This window comes from Taudactylus pleione, unplaced genomic scaffold (assembly GCF_031769625.1).
Source record: "Taudactylus pleione unplaced genomic scaffold, aTauple2 ptg000231l, whole genome shotgun sequence".
Lineage (NCBI taxonomy): Eukaryota > Metazoa > Chordata > Amphibia > Anura > Myobatrachidae > Taudactylus > Taudactylus pleione.
This window is the reverse complement of record NW_028284633.1, coordinates 4556035-4580274: the sequence shown is the minus strand read 5'-3', so window position 1 is coordinate 4580274 and position 24240 is coordinate 4556035. Positions and strand designations below refer to the sequence as shown.

General features: G+C 51.1%; 1 protein-coding gene across 3 annotated transcripts in view; it reads left to right on the top strand.

Moving 5' to 3' along the window:
- Positions 1-24240, top strand: part of CLCN1 (chloride voltage-gated channel 1) — a 257489-nt gene that overhangs the window by 73366 nt on the left and 159883 nt on the right. Inside the window, exons 1-2 of one of the 3 annotated variants that reach the window (XM_088479388.1) lie at positions 21341-21398; positions 21756-22262. The exons of 1 other annotated variant lie outside the window; for it this stretch is intronic. In XM_088479388.1, the coding sequence (XP_088335514.1) occupies positions 21915-22262 (348 nt within the window). In that variant the 5' untranslated portion in view covers positions 21341-21398; positions 21756-21914. Of the gene's footprint in view, positions 1-21340; positions 21399-21755; positions 22263-24240 lie in introns of those variants that run through there. One more of the 3 variants, XM_088479386.1, reaches the window with a different exon arrangement.

The following is a 24240-nucleotide window of genomic DNA, read 5'->3' as shown; positions in this document are numbered from 1 at the left end:
GCCAATCAGATAAGAGTTTTGATAAGGTACATTAAAAGTAATTCTGCGCCCGATTGGTTACTGTGGGTTACAGAACTTTTATATCACTGCATTTGTCCCATGTCAGTAAATGTATCTTGGCTGGAATGAAGAGTTATACTTAGTAAGTCAGTAGGAATAAGCTGAATGCTATTGGGAATGTGAGTGCATGAGGACAGATGGACGTCGGGAGCATTAGTGTAAATGAAACAGGTTTAATGAATGTGCTTCCAGTTATAGATTACAGTCGCTGAACATTTCCATGTGATACATAAGTATTGAGACATAGAATAACATTGTGTCGATGTTGTCTGGATATATTCGGGCAAATATCGACACTGATGCTGAATAGACCCCATAGATGCCTTTACTGTATATAATGATGTATAAGGATTCGTTTAGTGTTCATATGTATGCAGAGCCGTTTTACATATATGCTGGTTACACGGCCAAGTAGGGCGCCACATAGAGGAGGGCGCCCAGGCCTGGCCACACCAGCGACATATAAAGTAGCCCTCTGCTGCCGCTGTTCTCGACAGGAGCTGGCAGGTAAGTGTGAGTGGGGGGCTGTGATGAGAAGGATGAGAGGGGCTGTGATGAGGGCAATGAGAGGGGCTGTGATGAGGGGGATGAGAGGGGCTGTGATGAGGGTGCTATGAGGGGCTGTGATGAGGGGAATGAGAGGGTCTGTGATGAGGGGTGCTGTGAGGGGAATGAGAGGGGCTGTGATGAGGGGATGTGAAGAGGGGGTTGTGATGAGGGGGATGAGAGGGGCTGTGATGAGGGGGATGTGAAGAGGGGTGCTGTGAGGGGGATGAGAGGGGATGTGAGGGTCTGTGATGAGGGGGATGAGAGGGGTTGTGATGAGGGGGATGTGAGGGGCTGTGATGAGGGGGTGAGGGGGGTGAGAGGGGCTGTGATGAGGGGGATAAGAGGGTCTGTGATGAGGGGGATGAGAGGGGTTGTGATGGGGTGCTGTGATGAGGGGGATGCTGTGATGAGGGGGATGAGAGGGGCTGTGATGAGGGGGATGAGAGGGGCTGTGATGAGGTGGGTGAGATGGGCTGTAATGAGGGGGATGAGAGGGGCTGTGATGAGAGGTGCTGTGAGGGGCTGTGATGAAAGGGATGAGAGAGGCTCTGATGAGGGTGCTGTGATGGGAGCTGTGAGGGGTTGTGATGAGGGGGATGTGAGGGGCTGTGATGAGGGGGAGGGGGGGTGAGAGGGGCTGTGATGAGGGGGATGAGAGGGGCTGTGATGAGGGGGATGAGGGGTTGTGATGAGGGGGATGAGAGGGGCTGTGATGAGGGGGATGAGAGGGGTTGTGATGAGGGGGATGTGAGGGGCTGTGATGAGGGGGTTGAGATGGGCTGTAATGAGGGGGATGAGAGGGGCTGTGATGAGGGGTACTGTGAGGGGCTGTGATGAGGGAGATGAGAGGGGCTGTGATGAAGGAGATGAGAGAGGCTCTGATGAGGGTGCTGTGATGGGAGCTGTGAGGGGCTGTGATGAGGGGGATGAGAGGGGCTGTGATGATGGGGATGAGAGGGGCTGTGATGAGGGGTGCTGTGATGAGGGGTGCTGTGGGGCTGTGATGAGGGGTGCTGTGAGGGGCTGTGATGAGGGGTGCTGTGAGGGGCTGTGATGAGGGGTGCTGTGAGGGGCTGTGATGAGGGTGCTGTGAGGGGCTTTGATGAGGATTCTGTGAGGGGGATGAGAGGGGCTGTGATGAGGGGTGCTGTGAGGAGCTGTGATGAGGGGGGTGATAGCGGCTGTGATGAGGGGTACTGAGAGGGGCTGTGATGAGGGGGATAAGAGAGGCTGTGATGAGGGGTACTGTGATGGGCTGTGATGAGGGTGATGAGGCTGTGATGAGGGGTGCTGTGAGGGGCTGTGATGAGGGTGCTGTGAGGGGCAGTGACAAGGGGTACTGTGAGGGGCTGTGATGAGAGGGATGAGAGGGACTGTGATGAGGGTGCTGAGAGGGACTGTGATGAGGGGTGCTGTGATGAGGGGGATGAGAGGGGCTGTGATGAAGGGTGCTGTGAGGGGCTGTGATGAAGGGGATGAGGGGCTGTGAAGACGGGTGCTGTGAGAGGCCGTGATGAAGGGGATGAGAGGGGTTGTGATGAGGGGGATGTGAGGGGCTGTGATGAGGGGTGTGAGATGGGCTGTAATGAGGGGGATGAAAGGGTCTGTGATGAGGGGTACTGTGTGGGGCTGTGATGAGGTGTGCTGTGAGGGGCTGTGATGAAGGGTATGAGAGAGGCTCTGATGAGGGTGCTGTGATGGGAGCTGTGAGGGGCTGTGATGAGGGGGATGAGAGGGGCTGTGATGAGGGGTGCTGTGGGGCTGTGATGAGGGGTGCTGTGGGGCTGTGATGAGGTGTGCTGTGAGGGGCTGTGATAAGGGGTGCTGTGAGGGGCTGTGATGAGGGTGCTGTGAGGGGAATGAGAGGGACTGTGATGAGGGTGCTGTGAGAGGGATGAGAGGGGCTGTGATGAGGGGGATAAGAGAGGCTGTGATGAGGGGTACTGTGATGGGCTGTGATGAGGGTGATGAGAGAGGCTATGATGAGGGGTGCTGTGAGGGGCTGTGATGAGGGGTGCTGTGAGGGGATGTGATGAGGGGTGCTGTGAGGGTCTGTGATGAGGGGGATGAGAGGGGCTGTGAAGAGGGGTGCTGTGAGGGGCTATGATGAAGGGGATGAGAGGGGCTGTTATGAGGGGGATGAGAGGGGCTGTGATGAGGGTTGTGAGGGGCAGTGATGAGGGTGCTGTGAGGGGCTGTGATGAGGGGGATGAGAGAGCTGTGATGAGGGGGCTGTGAGGGGCTGTGATGAGGGGTGCTGTGAGGGACTGTGATGAGGGGGATGAGGGGCTGTGATGAGGGGGGCTGTGAGGGGCTGTGATGAAGGGGATGAGAGGGGTTGTGATGAGGGGGATGTGAGGGGCTGTGATGAGGGGGTGAGATGGGCTGTAATGAGGGGGATGAGAGGGGCTGTGATGGAGGGGATGAGAGGGGCTGCGTTGAGGGGTGCAGTGAGGGGCTGTGATGAGGGGTGCTGTGAGGGGCTGTGATGAAGGGGATGAGAGAGGCTCTGATGAGGGTGCTGTGATGGAAGCTGTGAGGGGCTGTGATGAGGGGGATGAGAGGGACTGTGATGATTGGGATGAGAGGGGCTGTGATGAGGGTGCTGTGATGAGGGTGCTGTGAGGGGAATGAGAGGGACTGTGATGAGGGTGCTGTGAGGGGGATGAGAGGGGCTGTGATGAGGGGTGCTGTGAGGAGCTGTGATGAGATGGGCTGTGTTGAGGGGGGTGATAGCAGCTGTGATGAGGGGTACTGAGAGGGGCTGTGATGAGGGGGATAAGAGAGGCTGTGATGAGGGGTAATGTGATGGGCTGTGATGAGGGGGATGAGAGGCTGTGATGAGGGGTGCTGTGAGGGGCTGTGATGAGGTGTGCTGTGAGGGGCTGTGATGAAGGGTATGAGAGAGAGAGGCTCTGATGAGGGTGCTGTGATGGGAGCTGTGAGGGGCTGTGATGAGGGGGATGAGAGGGGCTGTGATGAGGGGTGCTGTGGGGCTGTGATGAGGGGTGATGTGAGGGGCTGTGATGAGGGTGCTGTGAGGGGAATGAGGGACTGTGATGAGGGTGCTGTGAGAGGGATGAGTGGGGCTGTGATGAGGGGGATAAGAGAGGCTGTGATGAGGGGTACTGTGATGGGCTGTGATGACGGTGATGAGAGAGGCTGTGATGAGGGGTGCTGTGAGGGGATGTGATGAGGGGTGCTGTGAGGGTCTGTGATGAGGGGGATGAGAGGGGCTGTGAAGAAGGGCGCTGTGAGGGGCTGTGATGAAGGGGATGAGAGGGGCTGTTATGAGGGGGATGAGAGGGGCTGTGATGAGGGGTGTGAGGGGCAGTGATGACGGGTGTGAGGGGCAGTGATGAGGGTGCTGTGAGGGGCAGTGATGAGGGGGATGAGAGAGCTGTGATGAGGGGGCTGTGATGAGGGGTGCTGTGAGGGACTGTGATGAGGGGGATGAGGGGCTGTGATGAGGGGGGCTGTGAGGGGCTGTGATGAAGGGGATGAGAGGGGTTGTGATGAGAGGGATGTGAGGGGCTGTGATGAGGGGGTGAGATGGGCTGTAATGAGGGGGATGAGAGGGGCTGTGATGGAGGGGATGAGAGGGGCTGCGTTGAGGGGTGCAGTGAGGGGCTGTGATGAGGGGTGCTGTGAGGGGCTGTGATGAAGGGGATGAGAGAGGCTCTGATGAGGGTGCTGTGATGGAAGCTGTGAGGGGCTGTGATGAGAGGGATGAGAGGGACTGTGATGATTGGGATGAGAGGGGCTGTGATGAGGGTGCTGTGAGGGGAATGAGAGGGACTGTGATGAGGGTGCTGTGAGGGGGATGAGAGGGGCTGTGATGAGGGGTGCTGTGAGGAGCTGTGATGAGGGGGATGAGATGGGCTGTGTTGAGGGGGGTGATAGCAGCTGTGATGAGAGGTACTGAGAGGGGCTGTGATGAGGGGGATAAGAGAGGCTGTGATGAGGGGTACTGTGATGGGCTGTGATGAGGGAGATGAGAGGCTGTGATGAGGGGTGCTGTGAGGGGCTGTGATGGGCCCCGTCACAGGGGTACTGTGAGGGGATGTGATGAAGTGGATGAGAGAGGCTGCGATGAGGGGTAGTGATGAGGGTGCTGTGAGGGGATGAGAGGGCTGTGATGAGGGGGATGAGAGGGACTGTGATTAGGGGGGTGAGAGGGGCTGTGATGAGGGGGGTGAGAGGAGCTGTGATGAGGGGTGCTGTGAGGGGCTGTGATGAGGGGGATGAGGGGCTGTGAAGAGGGTTGCTGTGAGGGGCTGTGATGAGGGTTGCTGTGATGAGGGGGATGAGAGGCTGTGATGAGGGGTGCTGTGAGGGGCTGTGATGAGTTGTGCTGTGAGGGGCTGTGATGAAGGGTATGAGAGAGGCTCTGATGAGGGTGCTGTGATGGGAGCTGTGGGGGGCTGTGATGAGGGGTGCTGTGGGGCTGTGATGTGGGGTGCTGTGAGGGGCTGTGATGAGGGGTGCTGTGAGGGGCTGTGATGAGGGTGCTGTGAGGGGAATGAGAGGGACTGTGATGAGGGTGCTGTGAGAGGGATGAGTGGGGCTGTGATGAGGGGGATAAGAGAGGCTGTGATGAGGGGTACTGTGATGGGCTGTGATGAGGGTGATGAGAGAGGCTGTGATGAGGGGTGCTGTGAGGGGATGTGATGAGGGGTGCTGTGAGGGTCTGTGATGAGGGGGATGAGAGGGGCTGTGAAGAGGGGTGCTGTGAGGGGCTGTGATGAAGGGGATGAGAGGGGCTGTGATGAGGGGTGTGGGGGGCAGTGATGAGGGGTGTGAGGGGCAGTGATGAGGGTGCTGTGAGGGGCAGTGATGAGGGGGATGAGAGAGCTGTGATGAGGGGGCTGTGAGGGGCTGTGATGAGGGGTGCTGTGAGGGACTGTGATGAGGGGGATGAGGGGCTGTGATGAGGGGGGCTGTGAGGGGCTGTGATGAAGGGGATGAGAGGGGTTGTGATGAGAGGGATGTGAGGGGCTGTGATGAGGGGGTGAGATGGGCTGTAATGAGGGGGATGAGAGGGGCTGTGATGGAGGGGATGAGAGGGGCTGCGTTGAGGGGTGCAGTGAGGGGCTGTGATGAGGGGTGCTGTGAGGGGCTGTGATGAAGGGGATGAGAGAGGCTCTGATGAGGGTGCTGTGATGGAAGCTGTGAGGGGCTGTGATGAGAGGGATGAGAGGGACTGTGATGATTGGGATGAGAGGGGCTGTGATGAGGGTGCTGTGATGAGGGTGCTGTGAGGGGAATGAGAGGGACTGTGATGAGGGTGCTGTGAGGGGGATGAGAGGGGCTGTGATGAGGGGTGCTGTGAGGAGCTGTGATGAGGGGGATGAGATGGGCTGTGTTGAGGGGGGTGATAGCAGCTGTGATGAGGGGTACTGAGAGGGGCTGTGATGAGGGGGATAAGAGAGGCTGTGATGAGGGGTACTGTGATGGGCTGTGATGAGGGAGATGAGAGGCTGTGATGAGGGGTGCTGTGAGGGGCTGTGATGAGGGTTGCTGTGATGAGGGGGATGAGAGGCTGTGATGAGGGGTGCTGTGAGGGGCTGTGATGAGTTGTGCTGTGAGGGGCTGTGATGAAGGGTATGAGAGAGGCTCTGATGAGGGTGCTGTGATGGGAGCTGTGGGGGGCTGTGATGAGGGGTGCTGTGGGGCTGTGATGTGGGGTGCTGTGAGGGGCTGTGATGAGGGGTGCTGTGAGGGGCTGTGATGAGGGTGCTGTGAGGGGAATGAGAGGGACTGTGATGAGGGTGCTGTGAGAGGGATGAGTGGGGCTGTGATGAGGGGGATAAGAGAGGCTGTGATGAGGGGTACTGTGATGGGCTGTGATGAGGGTGATGAGAGAGGCTGTGATGAGGGGTGCTGTGAGGGGATGTGATGAGGGGTGCTGTGAGGGTCTGTGATGAGGGGGATGAGAGGGGCTGTGAAGAGGGGTGCTGTGAGGGGCTGTGATGAAGGGGATGAGAGGGGCTGTGATGAGGGGTGTGGGGGGCAGTGATGAGGGGTGTGAGGGGCAGTGATGAGGGTGCTGTGAGGGGCAGTGATGAGGGGGATGAGAGAGCTGTGATGAGGGGGCTGTGAGGGGCTGTGATGAGGGGTGCTGTGAGGGACTGTGATGAGGGGGATGAGGGGCTGTGATGAGGGGGGCTGTGAGGGGCTGTGATGAAGGGGATGAGAGGGGTTGTGATGAGAGGGATGTGAGGGGCTGTGATGAGGGGGTGAGATGGGCTGTAATGAGGGGGATGAGAGGGGCTGTGATGGAGGGGATGAGAGGGGCTGCGTTGAGGGGTGCAGTGAGGGGCTGTGATGAGGGGTGCTGTGAGGGGCTGTGATGAAGGGGATGAGAGAGGCTCTGATGAGGGTGCTGTGATGGAAGCTGTGAGGGGCTGTGATGAGAGGGATGAGAGGGACTGTGATGATTGGGATGAGAGGGGCTGTGATGAGGGTGCTGTGATGAGGGTGCTGTGAGGGGAATGAGAGGGACTGTGATGAGGGTGCTGTGAGGGGGATGAGAGGGGCTGTGATGAGGGGTGCTGTGAGGAGCTGTGATGAGGGGGATGAGATGGGCTGTGTTGAGGGGGGTGATAGCAGCTGTGATGAGGGGTACTGAGAGGGGCTGTGATGAGGGGGATAAGAGAGGCTGTGATGAGGGGTACTGTGATGGGCTGTGATGAGGGAGATGAGAGGCTGTGATGAGGGGTGCTGTGAGGGGCTGTGATGGGCCCCGTCACAGGGGTACTGTGAGGGGATGTGATGAAGTGGATGAGAGAGGCTGCGATGAGGGGTAGTGATGAGGGTGCTGTGAGGGGATGAGAGGGCTGTGAGGGGCTGTGATGAGGGGGATGAGAGGGACTGTGATTAGGGTGCTGTGAGGGGCTGTGATGAGGGGGGTGAGAGGGGCTGTGATGAGGGGGGTGAGAGGAGCTGTGATGAGGGGTGCTGTGAGGGGCTGTGATGAGGGGGATGAGGGGCTGTGAAGAGGGGTGCTGTGAGGGGCTGTGATGACGGGTGCTGTGATGAGGGGGATGACAGGGGCTGTGATGAGGTTGCTGTGAGGGGCTGTGATGAGGGGTGCTGTGAGGGGCTGTGATGAGGGGGGTGAGAGGGGCTGTGATGAGGGGGGTGAGAGGAGCTGTGATGAGGGGTGCTGTGAGGGGCTGTGATGAGGGGGATGAGGGGCTGTGAAGAGGGGTGCTGTGAGGGGCTGTGATAAAGGGGATGAGAGGGGTTGTGATGAGGGGGATGTGAGGGGCTGTGATGAGGGGGTGAGATGGACTGTAATGAGTGGGATGAGAGGGGCTGTGATGAGGGGGATGAGAGGAGCTGTGATGAGGGGGATGAGAGAGGCTCTGATGAGGGTGCTGTGAGGTGCTGTGATGAGGGGTGCTGTGGGGCTGTGATGAGGGGTGCTGTGAGGGGCTGTGATGAGGGAGCTGTGAGGGGAATGAGAGGGACTGTGATGAGGGTGCTATGAGAGGGGCTGTGATGAGGGGTGTTTTGAGGAGCTGTGATGAGGGGGATAAGAGAGACTGTGATGAGGGGTACTGTGATGGGCTGTGATGAGGGGCTGTGATGAGGGGGGCTTTGATGGGCCCCCTCACAGGGGTACTGTGAGGGGATGTGATGAGGGGGATGAGAGGGGCAGTGATGGGTGCTGTGATGAAGGGGGATGTGATGAGGGGTGCTGTGATGAGGGGGGCTGTGAAGAGGGGTGCTGTGAGGGGCTGTGATGAGAGGGATGAGGGGCTGTGAAGAGGGGTGCTGTGAGGGGGATGAGAGGGGCTATGATGGGTGGGTATTGTGAGGGGCTGTGATGTGGAGTCCTGTGAGGTGCTCCATGGGGGGATGAGGTAGCTGTGCGCCAAAATCTATATCCGCTTAACAAAAAAAATAGTTTCAGGCCAGCCCTGTATGCATGAGACATAGCTATGTAACAAGTGTTGTGCTGCTGTATGAAGGAGCCACCAGCAGGATGTACAGAGATATAGGAGTCGTGTCTATGTGTGAAATACGCAAATTTTAACTATGAGACATAACTCTCAAGTTGTATATGTAACTAAGCAGGACAATGTGCCCCCCCTCCTCCGCTATACCTCCCCTAAAAACATGCCTTCAACTTGTAAGATTAGCAATGGAGGGGCCCCCATTACCATGGCACATGTCACAGCCGCTAATATACTGATCCACAGCATGACAGGACAGTCCTCTCAATCTCCTCTAAATAGTTGATAAGTACTGTATGTGTAAGATACAACTATGTACAATATACAGCAGATATGAGCATACTTCCCAGCTGGTTATATGGACTCAAATATCTTTTGGCAATTAATATTTTGACAAATACAAATGATTTCAAGTACTAAATATAAATCATTCCAATTATGTTTTTTTCTATTAACGTCCATCATGTGCTATACAGGGAGCAATAGTGTAAGGTTGATACAATATAACAGCATAATGTGAAACGGCTTCTGTGTGTAGGTGCCTTTACATTAACAGTGTTTTGTCTGTCTCCGAAAGCCCCTCACCTAGGCCTAATGTATAGCTCTGTATAGATCTTCTATTTCAAAAGGGGGGGGGTGTTGGTTGTTGGGGCAGGGCTGGGTATGGTGTGGGCAGGCATGGGTGTGGTTTGTGCAAGTGGGGTTATGGTTAGGGGAAATCAGGGTATGGTTTGTGCAGACTGGGGTATGGTTTGGGGAACTGGGGTATGGTATGGGCAATTTTGCATATTTTTGGGGCTGGATGAGGTGTGGCATGGGCAGGCTGGAGTTGGGTTTGAGCAGGCTGGGGTATGGTTTGGGCAGGATGGGGTGTGGTTTGGGCAGGCTGGGGTGTGGTTTGGGCAGGCTGGGGTATGGTTTGGGCAGGCTGGGGTGTGGTTTGGGCAGGCTGGGGTATGGTTTGGGCAGGCAGGAGGGGGGTTTGGGCAGATGAGGTATCTGTCTCATGAATTTCCATTAGAGAATAATGTATAGTGTGTAGGAATACTTATCACAGGGCCGGTGCTAGGGTGTTCGACGCCCCCCCTGCAAACTGTAAATTTGCGCCCTCGTTACCTCCGTCAGTGACGGGCAGCTGTCTCTCTCTCTCACTCACTGCTCGGTGGGTGCTCCTCCTGGCGTTGTGGTGTGCAGCTGAGGCAGCTCTTCCATTTCTCCTCTTTCTGGGCACAGCACACACAGAGAGACTGGTTGTGCGCGTGTGCGGCGTGACATCATCACATACGTCACACATGTAAACTCCCAGTCTGCATGCTATTGCTGGCAATGGCGCTGCTTATAAGAACGTCACAAGGCAGGGGAACAAACTAGCTCCTCTCGCTCAAGGGCGGGCAATGCCGGGCAGTGATATAAGTTCCTGACCGGGCGGCAGCGGACATAAATTACATTTAATTTCAAATGGATCACAATCAGGCCCACCCATTAGCCAGATTACCAATCCGCCATAATTTAAATATAATTTAAGACCGCGGGCGCCAGGTCCACCGGCGGACCACCCCTTAGTTTCTCCCTGCCAGGCCCGCCCATGACACTGGCTGCCGTAGCCTGTCTGTCACAGACGCAGCAGTAAATGTGCTCAGAAAGCAAGTAGCGGGGAGGGGGCCTCTCCAGCCCTGTGCCCCCTCCAATGCTCACCCCGCGGACTGCATTGCGCCAGCCCTGCAACAGGGATAGCTTTTCCGCTGCTTTACAAATGCACCTTTATCAGGGTAAGACCATGATTAATAAATATAATTAGCACTAGATGAATACCTATGGTGCAAAACCAAATCAGGCGTAAATACAGAATAACAAAGTGCAGATTATGTCTCTGAGTTTCCGCTACAAAATGATGCAGTTTTCCTGAAAATTGGCTCAGTAATTTCTGCACCAAATTGGAACAAACAGGCGGACGCAACGTTCTTATATTATTAGTGTAGCACGATGGGAAAGGGAGACATTTAATGTTTGTGAAATATCACTACAAGTTATAACAGATACGGGAGCGATAATAAATAATACCCAACGTTCTCATGTTCACCTCAGTTCTCCGCAAGTCGGGAGAATTCGATTTGTAATAAAAATCACCAAACCCTGGAAGGCATGGAGGTAACTAATTATATCACCGCAATCTGTAAATAAAACATCTACAAATTGAGATAAATACTATGGAACAGAGCCAATTACAGACTAATTTGCTGTGACTGAAGTCCGATTACCAGGCAGGGTTATACAGGCAGGGGTTATACAGGCAGGGGTTATACAGGCAGGGGTTATACAGGCAGGGGTCATACAGGCAGGGGTCATTCAGGCAGGGGTTATACAGGCAGGGTTATACAGGCAGGGTTATACAGGCAGGGGTTATACAGGCAGGGTTATACAGGCAGGGGTTATACAGGCAGGGTTATACAGGCAGGGGTTATACAGGCAGGGTTATACAGGCAGGGGTTATACAGGCAGGGGTTATACAGGCAGGGGTCATTCAGGCAGGGGTTATACAGGCAGGGTTATACAGGCAGGGGTTATACAGGCAGGGGTTATACAGGCAGGGGTTATACAGGCAGGGTTATACAGGCAGGGGTTATACAGGCAGGGGTTATACAGGCAGGGGTCATACAGGCAGGGGTCATTCAGGCAGGGGTTATACAGGCAGGGTTATACAGGCAGGGTTATACAGGCAGGGGTTATACAGGCAGGGTTATACAGGCAGGGGTTATACAGGCAGGGGTTATACAGGCAGGGTTATACAGGCAGGGGTTATACAGGCAGGGGTTATACAGGCAGCGCATGACACAAAGTGCAGGTTCTATATAAAGATGAGCTGTATGGTTTGTGGACTTGGGGTTTATTATGTCCAAAATGTAATAGGGTGATGGTTTTGCTAGCCATGCTTGGTTAGTAAAATTATTGCCCTTTTTCCATTTTGGGCATAAACACGATCGGAAGCTTCGCGTTTTAGAACGCGACACTTAGTAAATGAACCCCTTGACGTCTTTATAAAACTGTTTTAATTTCAGTTCTCTGTCGACCTTAAAGAGCTCACGGTCAATGGGAGATGAACCTTTCCTTGGACAATAGGAGATTCCTAAGATAACTGAAGTACTGTATACGGGACACGTGGACGCATTTGTGCGCTGAAAGAACATAGGAATAAATGCATAGTTACGCGCGCTTGTTGAGCTCTTCAAGTTTAGCTACAAACCTGTAGCATTTGCACCACACTTGCTGATATTTCTAGGAAGAGGCAGCCAGGTGTGAGGTGCGCGAGGAAAGGAGGGGCGTGGCACCATCACCGTGGCCTCGCCGCACGCTATATGAAGACACGATTATGACATTGTAAAGCAGGGGACAGGGCACGGATGACGCAATTCAAGCTGCCCGAAACACCCACTTCACTCAGAAAGTGTGCAGCAGCGAGCGGCGGTGAATGTCGTCACTGATCTCAGGGGCGCTCTCATTTTATGCATTATGTTGTGTATTTTTTAGTAATGTTATTTTGAGCTCTTCATATTATTATCACACGTTGCAAACTAGCAAATCGCACCGCTTTTAGTATAGGTGGATTAGTGCCGAGGTAGGGGCCTCACAGGGTTTTTTTGATGGTAGTTAGAATAAATAAATAGATGCATACAACTGGTTTTAGTTTACTTTACTTGCAATTTTATTAAAACGTTTTTGCCCATCTTGGGTAGATTGTGTTTGCGGTACGAGCCAAATAATGGTATTTTCTTAGACTCATAATTCTGAAAATCTCAAGGTATCATTTCTATTACTGCATAAAACAATTACTGATATGGATGTTGGAATGTGAGCAGTCCGCAGAGCACCAATATAGACTCAGCACAGGGGTGAGAGAAGCCTCAGTGGCGCGGGGAGGGGGGGTGGTTATTATATGGGAAAGTCACAATTTCCATTTAAAATGTAATTAAATTCAAACACCTACGCGTCTGTTGTTTTTCCTTTTAAAAATGATTGGAGAATAGTCTTTCCTGCAGTCATCCTCAAGAAAAATACCTAGGCGCTTGACGAGTTAATGCCACACCCTCAATGCTTCAGCTGGTTGGGGTAGTCAATCCCAAATTAAATATATAATATGTTACAAAAGCAGCTGGTTATTCAGAGGGTGAATACAATATAACAAGGTTCGAATTTCTAAAAGGTTATTTTTATTAAATGAAATACCAATAGAATTCAATATGCATTAGTCCTTATTTGCACATGTTACATATTTGAAACATTTAAAAAAAAATAATAATAAAAAAAATATATATATATATATATATACATACAAAGAATTAGCATGAGGTCCTGTAACCTGCACAGACAATGATCTCCAAAATATACTAATTTAATAATTTTCAATAATTCAGGATATTGTAATGTTTGCCAGCTGCAAACAGAATCTAAGCGGCACAACGGTCCTGTGTGAATTAACAGGCTTTAGTAGTAGAGTTATACCTGTAGTAAGTTTGTACAGTCTGGATCACGGTGTCACTATTCAAGGCTCTCCCCTGTTTGGAAGGGAGCCTGGATCTGCGTGTGGAGGCTGTAATAGGCAGTAATGTCCCCAGTAGGGTAGAGACAATCTCCGTTTATTAGCTGGTCTTGGTAACACCAGGGTCAGTAAGGCGCTGTGGACCTTATTCAGAGGCGGCCGTAAGGTCTACAACCGCACGGCCGCCTCGATGTTTGGCCAGTGCGCATGCGTGAGACCCGCTACGACCGACAGCGCCGGTCGTAGTGGGTCTCTTTCCAAAGGGGGCGAGCTGTCAATATTGATTGACAGCTTGCCCCGTTTGGAAGGCGGGCTGGGGGGGGGCTTGCCCCGTTTGGGGGAGGCCCCACTGACATCACTAGTGATGTCAGTGGAGAGCTTCCAGCTCTGACAGAGCCAGAAGCTCTCCGGGGCTTACGACAAGTGAGACACTACCCTAGGGTCTCGTCGTAAGCCCCGATGGTCGCGATGGTCTTCTGACCATCGCGACCATCACCCTGGCGGTCGTTAGAGCTGTGGGTGTAAACCCACAGCCTAACGACCGAAACAGAGGCGGGCGGTCAGGATGCAAGCGGCCGCCCAGTTTCTGAGCGACCGCTTGCATCCTCCGACCGCCTCTGAATGAGGGCCATTGTGTCTTTTGAAGCGCTGGTTTCAAGAAGTCCAGACACATGCAGTAATCCAAATGGAAATGATAAATAATGAGAATTGACAGCTGCAACGTGATATAATATAAGTGACACACTAATGACTTAACTGCTGTCAGCTGGTGGGATCAATTTGGCCAATCAGAAGCAGCTATATGGCGCTACTCATGCGCATGGTCATTATGGCGTGTCATTGCACCAGCAGCAGTAAGACATATACCGCCTGGGATTTATCATGGCCGCTGTGCCAGCCCCTGACCAGGTGTAAGGGATGTAAGTAACACCTGTGTCTGCATTTCCTGCGTGCACGCGCATTACAGAAAATGGCTTCTTAACGAAAAATGTTGACGCTCAGTGCAGCTCTATATAAATCCCGATGCAAAGTCGAAGGGCGCATGCGTCCCAATTGTTACGGCGCAGAGCAAATATGGACGCAGGGATTGTGGATTTGTGATATCCCATTATAACTCAGGGACCCATTATAACTCATGAATCGCGTCATCACACGGCCCAGCCCCATGCCTCACAATGCCTTTTAAAAATGCTTGTCACCACCAGGCCACACACCCTTTTCGCCGTGACCCGTCCCCCGCCGAGAAAGCCTGACAGCTCCCTCCCGGAAGGAGGGAGTGAAATGTCGGCATGTATGCCTAAAGAGGGTACAACACATAACAGTACATTTGTTATATTAGCTCAGCTTTCCTTATATGTGACTTGTTACAACACTTGAAACTCAATTGCAACTATTAAAACAACTCTTTTATGCAAAAAAACCCACCACATTTCTGGTTATAACAAACATCATGCAGAATTACAGAGAAGATAGGGATTGCATACGTTTTGTGGCTTTAGCAAGCACAGTCCAGCATGAGAGAAATAGGGATTGCATACATTTTTTGCGGAATAAAATCAGGGAAGCATTTATAACTCATCAGGTGATTGTACAGTTACAATGTCAGCCACACAAAGGTAAATTAAATCAACTGAGCATTTAAAACAGTGAATGCCACGGCGGGTATCGTCTCACCAAAAACTGTTTTAATATGAGAACTGTTTACACTTCAGAACCCCATTGAAGAGCATTTACCAACTACATCAATACAGTTACCAATCAGCATGAGCACAGATATGACACTTATACCCCTTTTACACCGGAGCTAAAATCCGGGTTTTTGAAGGGTTAACCCGGGCAGCTCCCTGGTGTAAAAGGGGAGAGAGTTGGATCGCCGGGTCGAGTGACCCGGCAATCCAACCCAGGTAACTAGCAGGGTGTAACACGGGCGTAGCCCGTGAAACCCTGCTGTGAGAACAGCACACTCCGGGTCACGATGACCTGGAGTGCGCTGCTAGCCGGCCGATTGGTCCGGCTTCAGTGGCACTTGGAGATGACGTCATCTCCAAGCGACCACTTTCACTCCGCAAAAGCCGGGTCTATGCAGACCCGACTGCGGTGTGAGCGGCGCTGACTCGGGAATATCCCGAGTCGGCGCCGGCAAAATTCCGGGTCTGATCTGGATAGGAACTTTGTTCCAACTCCGGGTCAGACCCGGAATTTAGGTGGAAAAGGGGTATTACACAGCATTTAAATGTAATATAAAACTTCAATCAAATTAGGATTCACTTCTACTCCATTAACTCCACCCCTCAGGTGCCTAAGGGACACCTAGCAGAGGCAAAGGCTGGGTACACACGTACAGATTTTCTGTCCAACCATCCAACTAGTTGATTGGTTGGAATGGAAATCTGGTAACGTATGGGAGTAACTGATGATCAGCAATTTGCTCCCAAACTCCGTAAAATGGACAAAAACTGTTGTTTGAACAAATTGTTTAGATCAAACATTTAACAAACTTATCTGACGCCATTTTCATCTGTTTTCCGGCGTTTGGGAGCAAATTGCTGATTGTCATTTGCTTTCATACCTTACCAGATTTTCATTCCAACCAATCAACTAGTTGGATGGTTGGACAGAAAATCTTTACATGTGTATGCACCTTTAGATACCTCAGGGCTACTCAGATTTAACCCCTAATAACCCCACTATGCAACAGCAATCCACTAGGAACAAGCAAGTCTGCCCTACTCCTAAGGGAGGGCAGGAGATAATACAGAGGCACTAACACTAGAGGGGTAAGTGGTTTAACTAAGCAGGCTCACCACAAGCTGCGACGCTTCTGCCACCTATGATCTCTAGCGTTGCCAGGCTGTGCTAAGTGGGACTAGGGTCCGGATATTCCACTGCTGCTCCCTCCTCCAGGCCAGGCACAACTATATAATCCCTGGATCCGGGCACTCTGGGCCCCATTTACAAACGAAACAAAATACCAGCGGGAATTTTCGTTTAGTATCACTGTGATACAAATGAAAATTCCACTGGTATTTAGTAATACTTACCCCTCCGGCGAGGACCCGCGAAGGCCAGCGGAATCCTCGTCCTCGGCAAGGTCCTCAGCTGGGCTGCTGGCAGCCTAACGCTGCCAGCGACAGGGCTCCAGTGTTATGCGCATGCGCGACGGTCTGTCTGCGCATGTACATGACAGGGAGTCCCGGCAGTGCCTGGAAGGATTCGCTGAAGCCGGAAAGGCACCGCTGGGTCTCCACAGCCGGCAATGGAGCCTGAATCGCTCTCGTCCATCTAAAAGATGGCGAGAACGATGTCCGTACAAACACAGAAAAGCGGCATAACCGCTTTAGCGAGCGCTAAAGGGTTATTTTTTTTCATTTGTAAATGGGGCACTCTGTCTCTTCCAGGGCCCTGCTTGCCTCCAGGGGTCCTCACAGGCTCTCTTCAAGGGCTGTCCCTTCTTTACCCTGTTACTGTCGGATGCTCTCTCCTGGGTTCCAGGACGGGGTCTTCTTCTTGCAGGCATCTCCCAGGTCAGCAGCAGTGATGGGCACCCTTGCAGTGCAGGCCTCCTCCCTCTGGTCCTGCAGCAGGCTCCTCGATGTAGGTCTGCTGGTGCACAGGCACTCCCCTGGGCAGCCGGCTGTTGATGGGGTCGTCCTCCGGGTCCTTCAGCACTCCCAAGGATTCCTGTGGCTGTCTCTTTCTACAGCCGGGCAGCACAGCAGCTTTCCCTGGGACAGGTATACGGTGGTGTATCTCCTGCAGCGGTAAGTAGACAATCCCTGGGGTCCTCTCAGCTTCTGTCCTCCGGCAGTAAGGGAATCAATGTGGTCAGATCTCCTGACCGGTAACTGGCAGGGGCAGGCACCTCTCCACTCATACAGCAGCAGCCCATAACAGCCATGGTCCGGGCACTTTCTCCAGCAGCTGATTAGCAGTACCATCCCAGAAGTCAGTATCCTGCAAGGGGGGGTCTTGCGCCGGCATAGCGCAGCCGGGATTCCCTTCACTGAGGCATCTATCTGTGTCATCAGTCGCACACTTTTGATTTTTCTCAGCGACATAACGGGGTTGCTGCACAGTATTTTCCCCTATGTGGACTCTCCTTTAGTGACAGCTATTTCTCCGGGGCCAGGCAGTCTTTCCCCAACTGCAGGATCTCTAAACTCCATATTAACTACATGGCATCACCTGCTGCCCAGCTCCTTCCCATGAGGGCTCTCCTCTCCGGGCCCTCAGGGTATTGCTATTTTATAAACGGTAGTGTCTAAATCCCCTTCACGGAGAGGACCCTGACGTCATCAGCCGGTGTCCAGCTTCATTCCCAGTGTCCAGCGTCATTCCCTACCAGCCAAGTGGGCATAGAAGGGGAATATAACTGGCGAGCCGCCGTGCCCGAAGAGTGGCGAGCGCAGCGAGTCTGAGAGGGGCCGAGTTTTTTTTAACTGGGGACAACTTACTTGGTTAGCTGGCCTTCATGGGCAGGAACTGCACTTCCGCCCTCACTGACGTCACTTCCAGGTCCTTAGCAAGAAGGGGAAATACAGCCAACCTTTTATAAACTTCCCCTCTTTCTCCTCCCTGCTTGTCCAGATTCTCTGAGTGGACAGAGGACCCCCAGCAACAGACCGCCCTCAGGGTTCTCTGCCTAGTCAACCAGGCTACCAATGAATGGGGGGTATTTTTCCCGCAAAAAGGGGTTACTGGCCAAGAGATGAAGTCTTCCCCCTGTCTGCACATGCTCAGTAGGGACTGACAGGGAAAAGGTCACTGTAACCTGCCAGTCCTATCTATAAGGCTATCTATCACTGCTTTTAAAAAAACAGCAACTGCTGCCCAAACAGCAAATCAGTTCCTAATAATTAAATGGGAGACCCCAAACTTTGGGCTATCACAGATTTTAGTTGGCGTTCCGGCGATTTAACAGAGATAGATTTCAACAGATGCTAAGAGGCTGCACGTGGGTGCCTCAGATTTGAAGCCGTCAGCCGGGGCATTAGCGTACAGACAATCCTGTTGCATTGCTGTATGCACATCCCTGGTCATCTCTAGATTATGATGCTGGCCAGTATCTGTGCACCACAAGCAGTCATGGCCAGTATTACCCCTGCAAGCAGACAAATTACCTATTCGCCCCTGAGTCGCGCCATGGCTTGTCCATCACTGGATGCGCCTAACTCAATCTGAAGCTCTCAGTAATGATTCTGCTGATCTGCGTGATGCCTGGCACGAGCCAGTCTTGTGCCCTTTCTAGGTGTGGAGTGGTCATTATTAATCTTCCTGTCTTTTATTAGCTGTCATAAAACCATTAATAGTCTATTAAATATTACACCTATTACAGACTTCCTTCCACTTTGCCATGCGTCACTAATATATGTTATTATAGTGCTGGCTACATAAAGACGTGCCCTCATGGTAATAATAAAACAAATAATAATACAAGTAATAATACAAATAATAATAATACAAATAATAATACAAGTAATAATACAAATAATAATAATGATAATATAAAATAATAATACAAGTAATAATACAAATAATAATAATACAAATAATAATAATTCAAGTAATAATACAAATAATAATAATACAAATAATAATACAAGTAATAATACAAATAATAATAATACAAATAATAATACAAGTAATAATACAAATAATAATAATACAAATAATAATACAAGTAATAATACAAATAATAATAATAATATAAAATAATAATACAAGTAATAATACAAATAATAATAATACAAATAATAATACAAATAATAATAATAATACAAATAATAATAATACAAATAATAGTACAAGTAATAATACAAATAATAATACGAGTAATAATACAAATAATAATAATACAAATAATAACAATACAAATGATTTTGGAAATGTGTTTGTAGATTGATCTCTGCGCTGCAAAATCTGCGCACCTGTGATATTTCTCTATTCCCTTATCCGCCTTCTGTATTTCCAGGTGCACGCCCACTTCGCAGCCTTTGTAAACACCCTGTAACATCAATGTGCTGGTTTCAGAAAATGCAGAGAGTGTAAGCGGTAAATAAGCCACATAAAGGTCTCAGACTACTGTTGGTATTTTATTTATTTATTTATTACTAGTTATTTATATAGCGCACACATATTCCGCAGCGGTTGTGTGTAGTGCTTGGCGATGGTATGCAGAGTAATTAGTATGATGGAAGATCCACACAGAGACAACGCAGTAGCGCACTCTATATTTCATCCACTACAACCAATCCCTGACCACTCGCTGTATTCATATCACTGTTATTTTCCCTCCTATAATAATACAGCTTAGCCTACATGATCTCTCACAGTGATGATGATGAGTGAGGTGACCTCGGGACTGTCTGTTACCTGCAGGGCTGCTGCGAGAAATATCGGACCCCGGTGCTAGGGGCTTGGCCAAGTATGTTACGGCATAGGGGCCTATTCATTATTAATAAAAAACTTGATGGAGGTAATACATACTTGCTTACTTTTGAAAAAGCATTTCAGGGAGATTGTGAAAGCAGCACCTATGAGCGCGTGTTACAGTGGGCGTGTACTGATATATCTGAGAGGCGTGTCCTACATGTGATGGGCGTGTACTGATAAATCTGAGAGGCGTGTCCTACATGTGATGGGCGTGTACTGATAAATCTGAGAGGCGTGTCCTAAACCTGACTTACATCCAAATGTAAACCCAGCCCAAAAGCAGTCAGTAAGATCTGTTTGTTGATGAAAACACACTGATACTTCTCATAAATTCATAGGGATCATTGTGCCTTATAATAACCAATGCAAGGAAATGACACTAATGATCCCATTTGAATGTATTTATCTCTGTTTTTTTATTATATAACAGCTTCATAATGGGGGTAAGATGCAATCAGGGAGATAGCTAGACTCTTCAGGGAGACAGGGAGATTGCTACTATTTCAGGGAGTCTCCCTGACAATGAGGGAGAGTTGGCAAGTATGAGGTAATTAGGTTTAGAGCTCGCATGGAGTTGTACATATACCGGAGGAATTCATCATTCCTCCTCCCTATAACTATCTATTCCGGTACCTGTCATTTTTGCGATGACAGCTTTTCGGGAAATAGATACTTTTCCCTCTCTACACTAACTTACCGCAGCTGTAATCTGTGCTGCGCATGCACTGTTAAATTCACAAAATCGGTGCAAGCGCAGCACAGATTAGAGCTGCGGTAACTCTGTGTCCGTCCATTAGTGTTGATGAATAGGCCCCATAGTGAGTACCAGGCGCCCCCCGGAACATGCTGAAAAGGATGTGGTCATGACGTCTTAGGGGCCGGTCTGCATGCCCTTAGCAGCCCAGACCCAGGTACTATATACACGTATCACCCTTTTTCCTGGGGTAACTCCTGTAAATGCTCCTTGCTTGCCCCTATATTTCATTAAAATAATGCAATGCCAAAATATAAAATCTTGTTTCTGTACTTTACTGCAAAAGTCGGTGTACTGAGGCAGCGCGGGCCTGATGAGAGATCTCCGCAATGCCGTGTAGGCCTGTCGCAACCGTGTGTCACAGTCTGCGCCTTTTGTATGCAATAAAAATGGCCCCAACACCTCTGAGTACAGGCGACCATTCTGAGCGATCATAGGTCACTTATCAAAGGATCTGTGACCAGAGGCATCTTTATAGAGGAGGGGGCCCGTGTGCATCCCCTGTCACAGGCCCCCTCCTCTCACCTCGGCGGCACTAGAGTGTTACCAGAGTCTATTGCACATGCACAGATCGCCGAGGAAATGGCGCAGACGCCATTTTCTCCACGATTTCCTCACAGCGCATGTGCAAATTTCCAGAAAAAAACGTCCCCGGCGGCCATTTTCCGGCATTTTGAGCAACGCTGCGAGACCTGATGTGGGGCCTTGGAGAGGTAATTTTTAGATAATATGGGTGCCGGGTGTGCACTCATATCTGCACCCATTATAAATACGCCCGTCGGTGATCCATGCTGCATTCTTTTACGCAGTCTCTTGGATTTGCGATTCCGTCAGTGGGCATCTCAATACGCATCCCGGCGCCTGCGACATTTGCATATTTTCGCACAGCTGCTGTATACAGAATGTACATTTAGGAAATGTAAACCATATTATAAAATCTGCATGAATGAAAAACAAAAACTATGGTGTTATCCATATAATAAGCTGATTATCTTTCCCCAGTCACAGTGATGGCAGCGCTCTCTCCCGAGGAGGTTTGGGATGAAATTTGAGGCAATATGGGTTTTGCGGCCCTATGATAAATCTGCCCCTAATTGCTGATTGGGTGAGGTTATGTTATATCGCACACTACATTGTTAGTAAATCATCCCAACCCTTTATTTTTTTTTTACTATTTGATTATTTTTCGACTTAATAAAAATTTGATGTCAACGCTGTTCATCCCCTTCGGTCACATTATAAACATGTGTTATAGTCCTCTCACTCACTTCCACGTACCATGAATTTCCTTCTCTGCTTTCTCCGGTTCCCCTGCCTCTCCTTCCTCACAGACTGACACTTACTCCCTGGCCACCTCACTGATATTTAATATCTCAGGTTCTGTAACTAGTCACGTGACATTCTATATATATCTATATATCTATATACCTGTGCTTCCGCCGTAACCCAGCTCCCTCTCCAGAAGCCCCTGAGGAAGACACAGACCTAAAGTACGGAGACCTGTGAGAGCGACCGGGAATATTTATTAGGAGACAGCCAAGGGCAGAGAGCAGACTTTATACCAGGGGACAGAGGCAATGAAGGACCCTGGAAGCAGCTTGTGAAGGGCAAAAGTCATTTAATGAAGGACTCAACATTTCCAGATGAAGAAAAGAAACAGCTCATGAAAGAGACACGGTCACAAGCAAGTACAGGAGACAGCCTTTATCTATTAGACCTCTTGGAACAAGGGTCAGTCAGTGAGAGGCAGAGAGCAGGAGATAAGCGTCAGACTCAGGGGCGAGAGATACTCCAGAATATGGAAGCACCCAAGGAGTCACAAAATAATGCCTGCAAGTCTGGTTGGTGGGGAGATGACCCTCAGTATCAGTACATGCAGCTGCGAGACTGCTCCAGTTATGGGATTCCCAGCCAGGCAATGCCTCCCCTGCAGGAGACGTCAGGGGAGCACCCTCCAACCCAAGCAAAGGTATGGTGCAAACAAGCAGAATGGGGGAACACGGGGTCCCAGGATACATACCCCTGGCCCGAGCATGTGGTGCTATTTATAGCTGTGTGTGGGATTCTGACATGTGTTTGGGAGAGAAACATGGGCCCATAGGCAGGACTCCAGGAAGGGTTACCATGAAGTGATATTGGGGGAATAGAGAAATAACAGGGTGCAAGGATACAATTTTGGGGCCGGTTAACATGAAGGGGAGTGGGGAGGGGGCTCTGCCCCAGTATTTCCATGAAATCCCTTTCCCCTACGCACACAGCCATTATTATTCCAAGAGAACCATTGCTGCTTAGACGTTATTCCACCGTTCGTGTCTGCGCTCCACATGTTATTCAGTGACCCAGTCATCGCCCGATGGGAATGAATCATTATGGGTGTGATACTGGACCTAAGCCTGTGTATTGCAGTGTATATGCTGCATGTATTGCACTGAGCAGACTCCAGAACCCGGGCTGCGCAGATACAGGCAGTTTACTCTCCTCAGTTGCATCTTCGCTCACGACTGAAGAACGGTAACTGGGCTATAACGGGGCATCTGCACTTAGGCACAATTCAGTGAGGGCATATCAGCGTACCTGCAGTGAGGGCATATCGGCGTACCTGCAGTGACGGCATATCGGCGTACCTGCAGTGAGGGCACATCGGCATACCTGCAGTGAGGGCATATCGGCGTACCTGCAGTGACGGCATACCGGCGTACCTGCAGTGAGGGCATAATGGCGTACCTGCAGTGAGGGCAAATCGGGGTACCTGCAGTGAGGGCATACCGGCGTACCTGCAGTGAGGGCATACCGGCGTACCTGCAGTGAGGGCATAATGGCGTACCTGCAGTGAGGGCATACCGGCATACCTGCAGTGAGGGCATAATGGCGTACCTGCAGTGAGGGCATATCGGCGTATCTGCAGTGAGGGCAAATCGGGGTACCTGCAGTGAGGGCATACCGGCGTACCTGTAGTGAGGGCATACCGGCGTACCTGCAGTGAGGGCATATCCGCGTACCTGCAGTAAGGGCATATCGGCGTACCTGCAGTGAGGGCATATCGGCGTACCTGCAGTGAGAGCATAATGGCGTACCTGCAGTGAGAGCATACCGGCGTACCTGCAGTGAGGGCATAATGGCGTACCTGCAGTGAGGGCATACCGGCGTACCTGCAATGACGGCATATCGGCATACCTGCAGTGAGGGCATAATGGCGTACCTGCAGTGAGGGTATACCGGCGTACCTGCAGTGAGGGCATAATAGCGTACCTGCAGTGAGGGCATACCGGCGTACCTGCAGTGAGGGCATAATGGCGTACCTGCAGTGAGGGCATATCGGCGTACCTGCAGTGAGGGCATATCGGCGTACCTGTAGTGAGGGCATACCGGCGTACCTGCAGTGAGGGCATATCGGGGTACCTGCAGTGAGGGCATATTGGCGTACTTGCAGTGAGGGCATATCGGCGTACCTGTAGTGAGGGCATATCGGGGTACCTGCAGTGAGGGCATATCGGCGTACCTGTAGTGAGGGCATATCGGCGTACCTGCAGTGAGAGCATATCGGCGTACCTGCAGTGAGGGCATATTGGGGTACCTGCAGTGAGGGCATATCGGCGTACTTGCAGTGAGGGCATATCGGCGTACCTGTAGTGAGGGCATACCAGCATACCTGCAAAGTACGTCCTAGGAATGATGAGTATGGGCCCAGGGGTACAGATAGGGGCCGGGCGGACCACAAAGATGCACACAAACACGAGAATATGCGCATTTATTTCCGTGCACACAATGCGGGAGTAACGAGACCTCTGTCAGTATCAGGCCCTGAGACTATAAATGTATAATACTGTAGTGCCGGTGATGGGTTATCGGGATGGGGGACCATAGATAACTACTTTATAGTAACCTAGGAAGGAAATAGCTGATCCTGGTGCAGTGAGGCAGTGATGCTATTGCTAAGCATTACACGG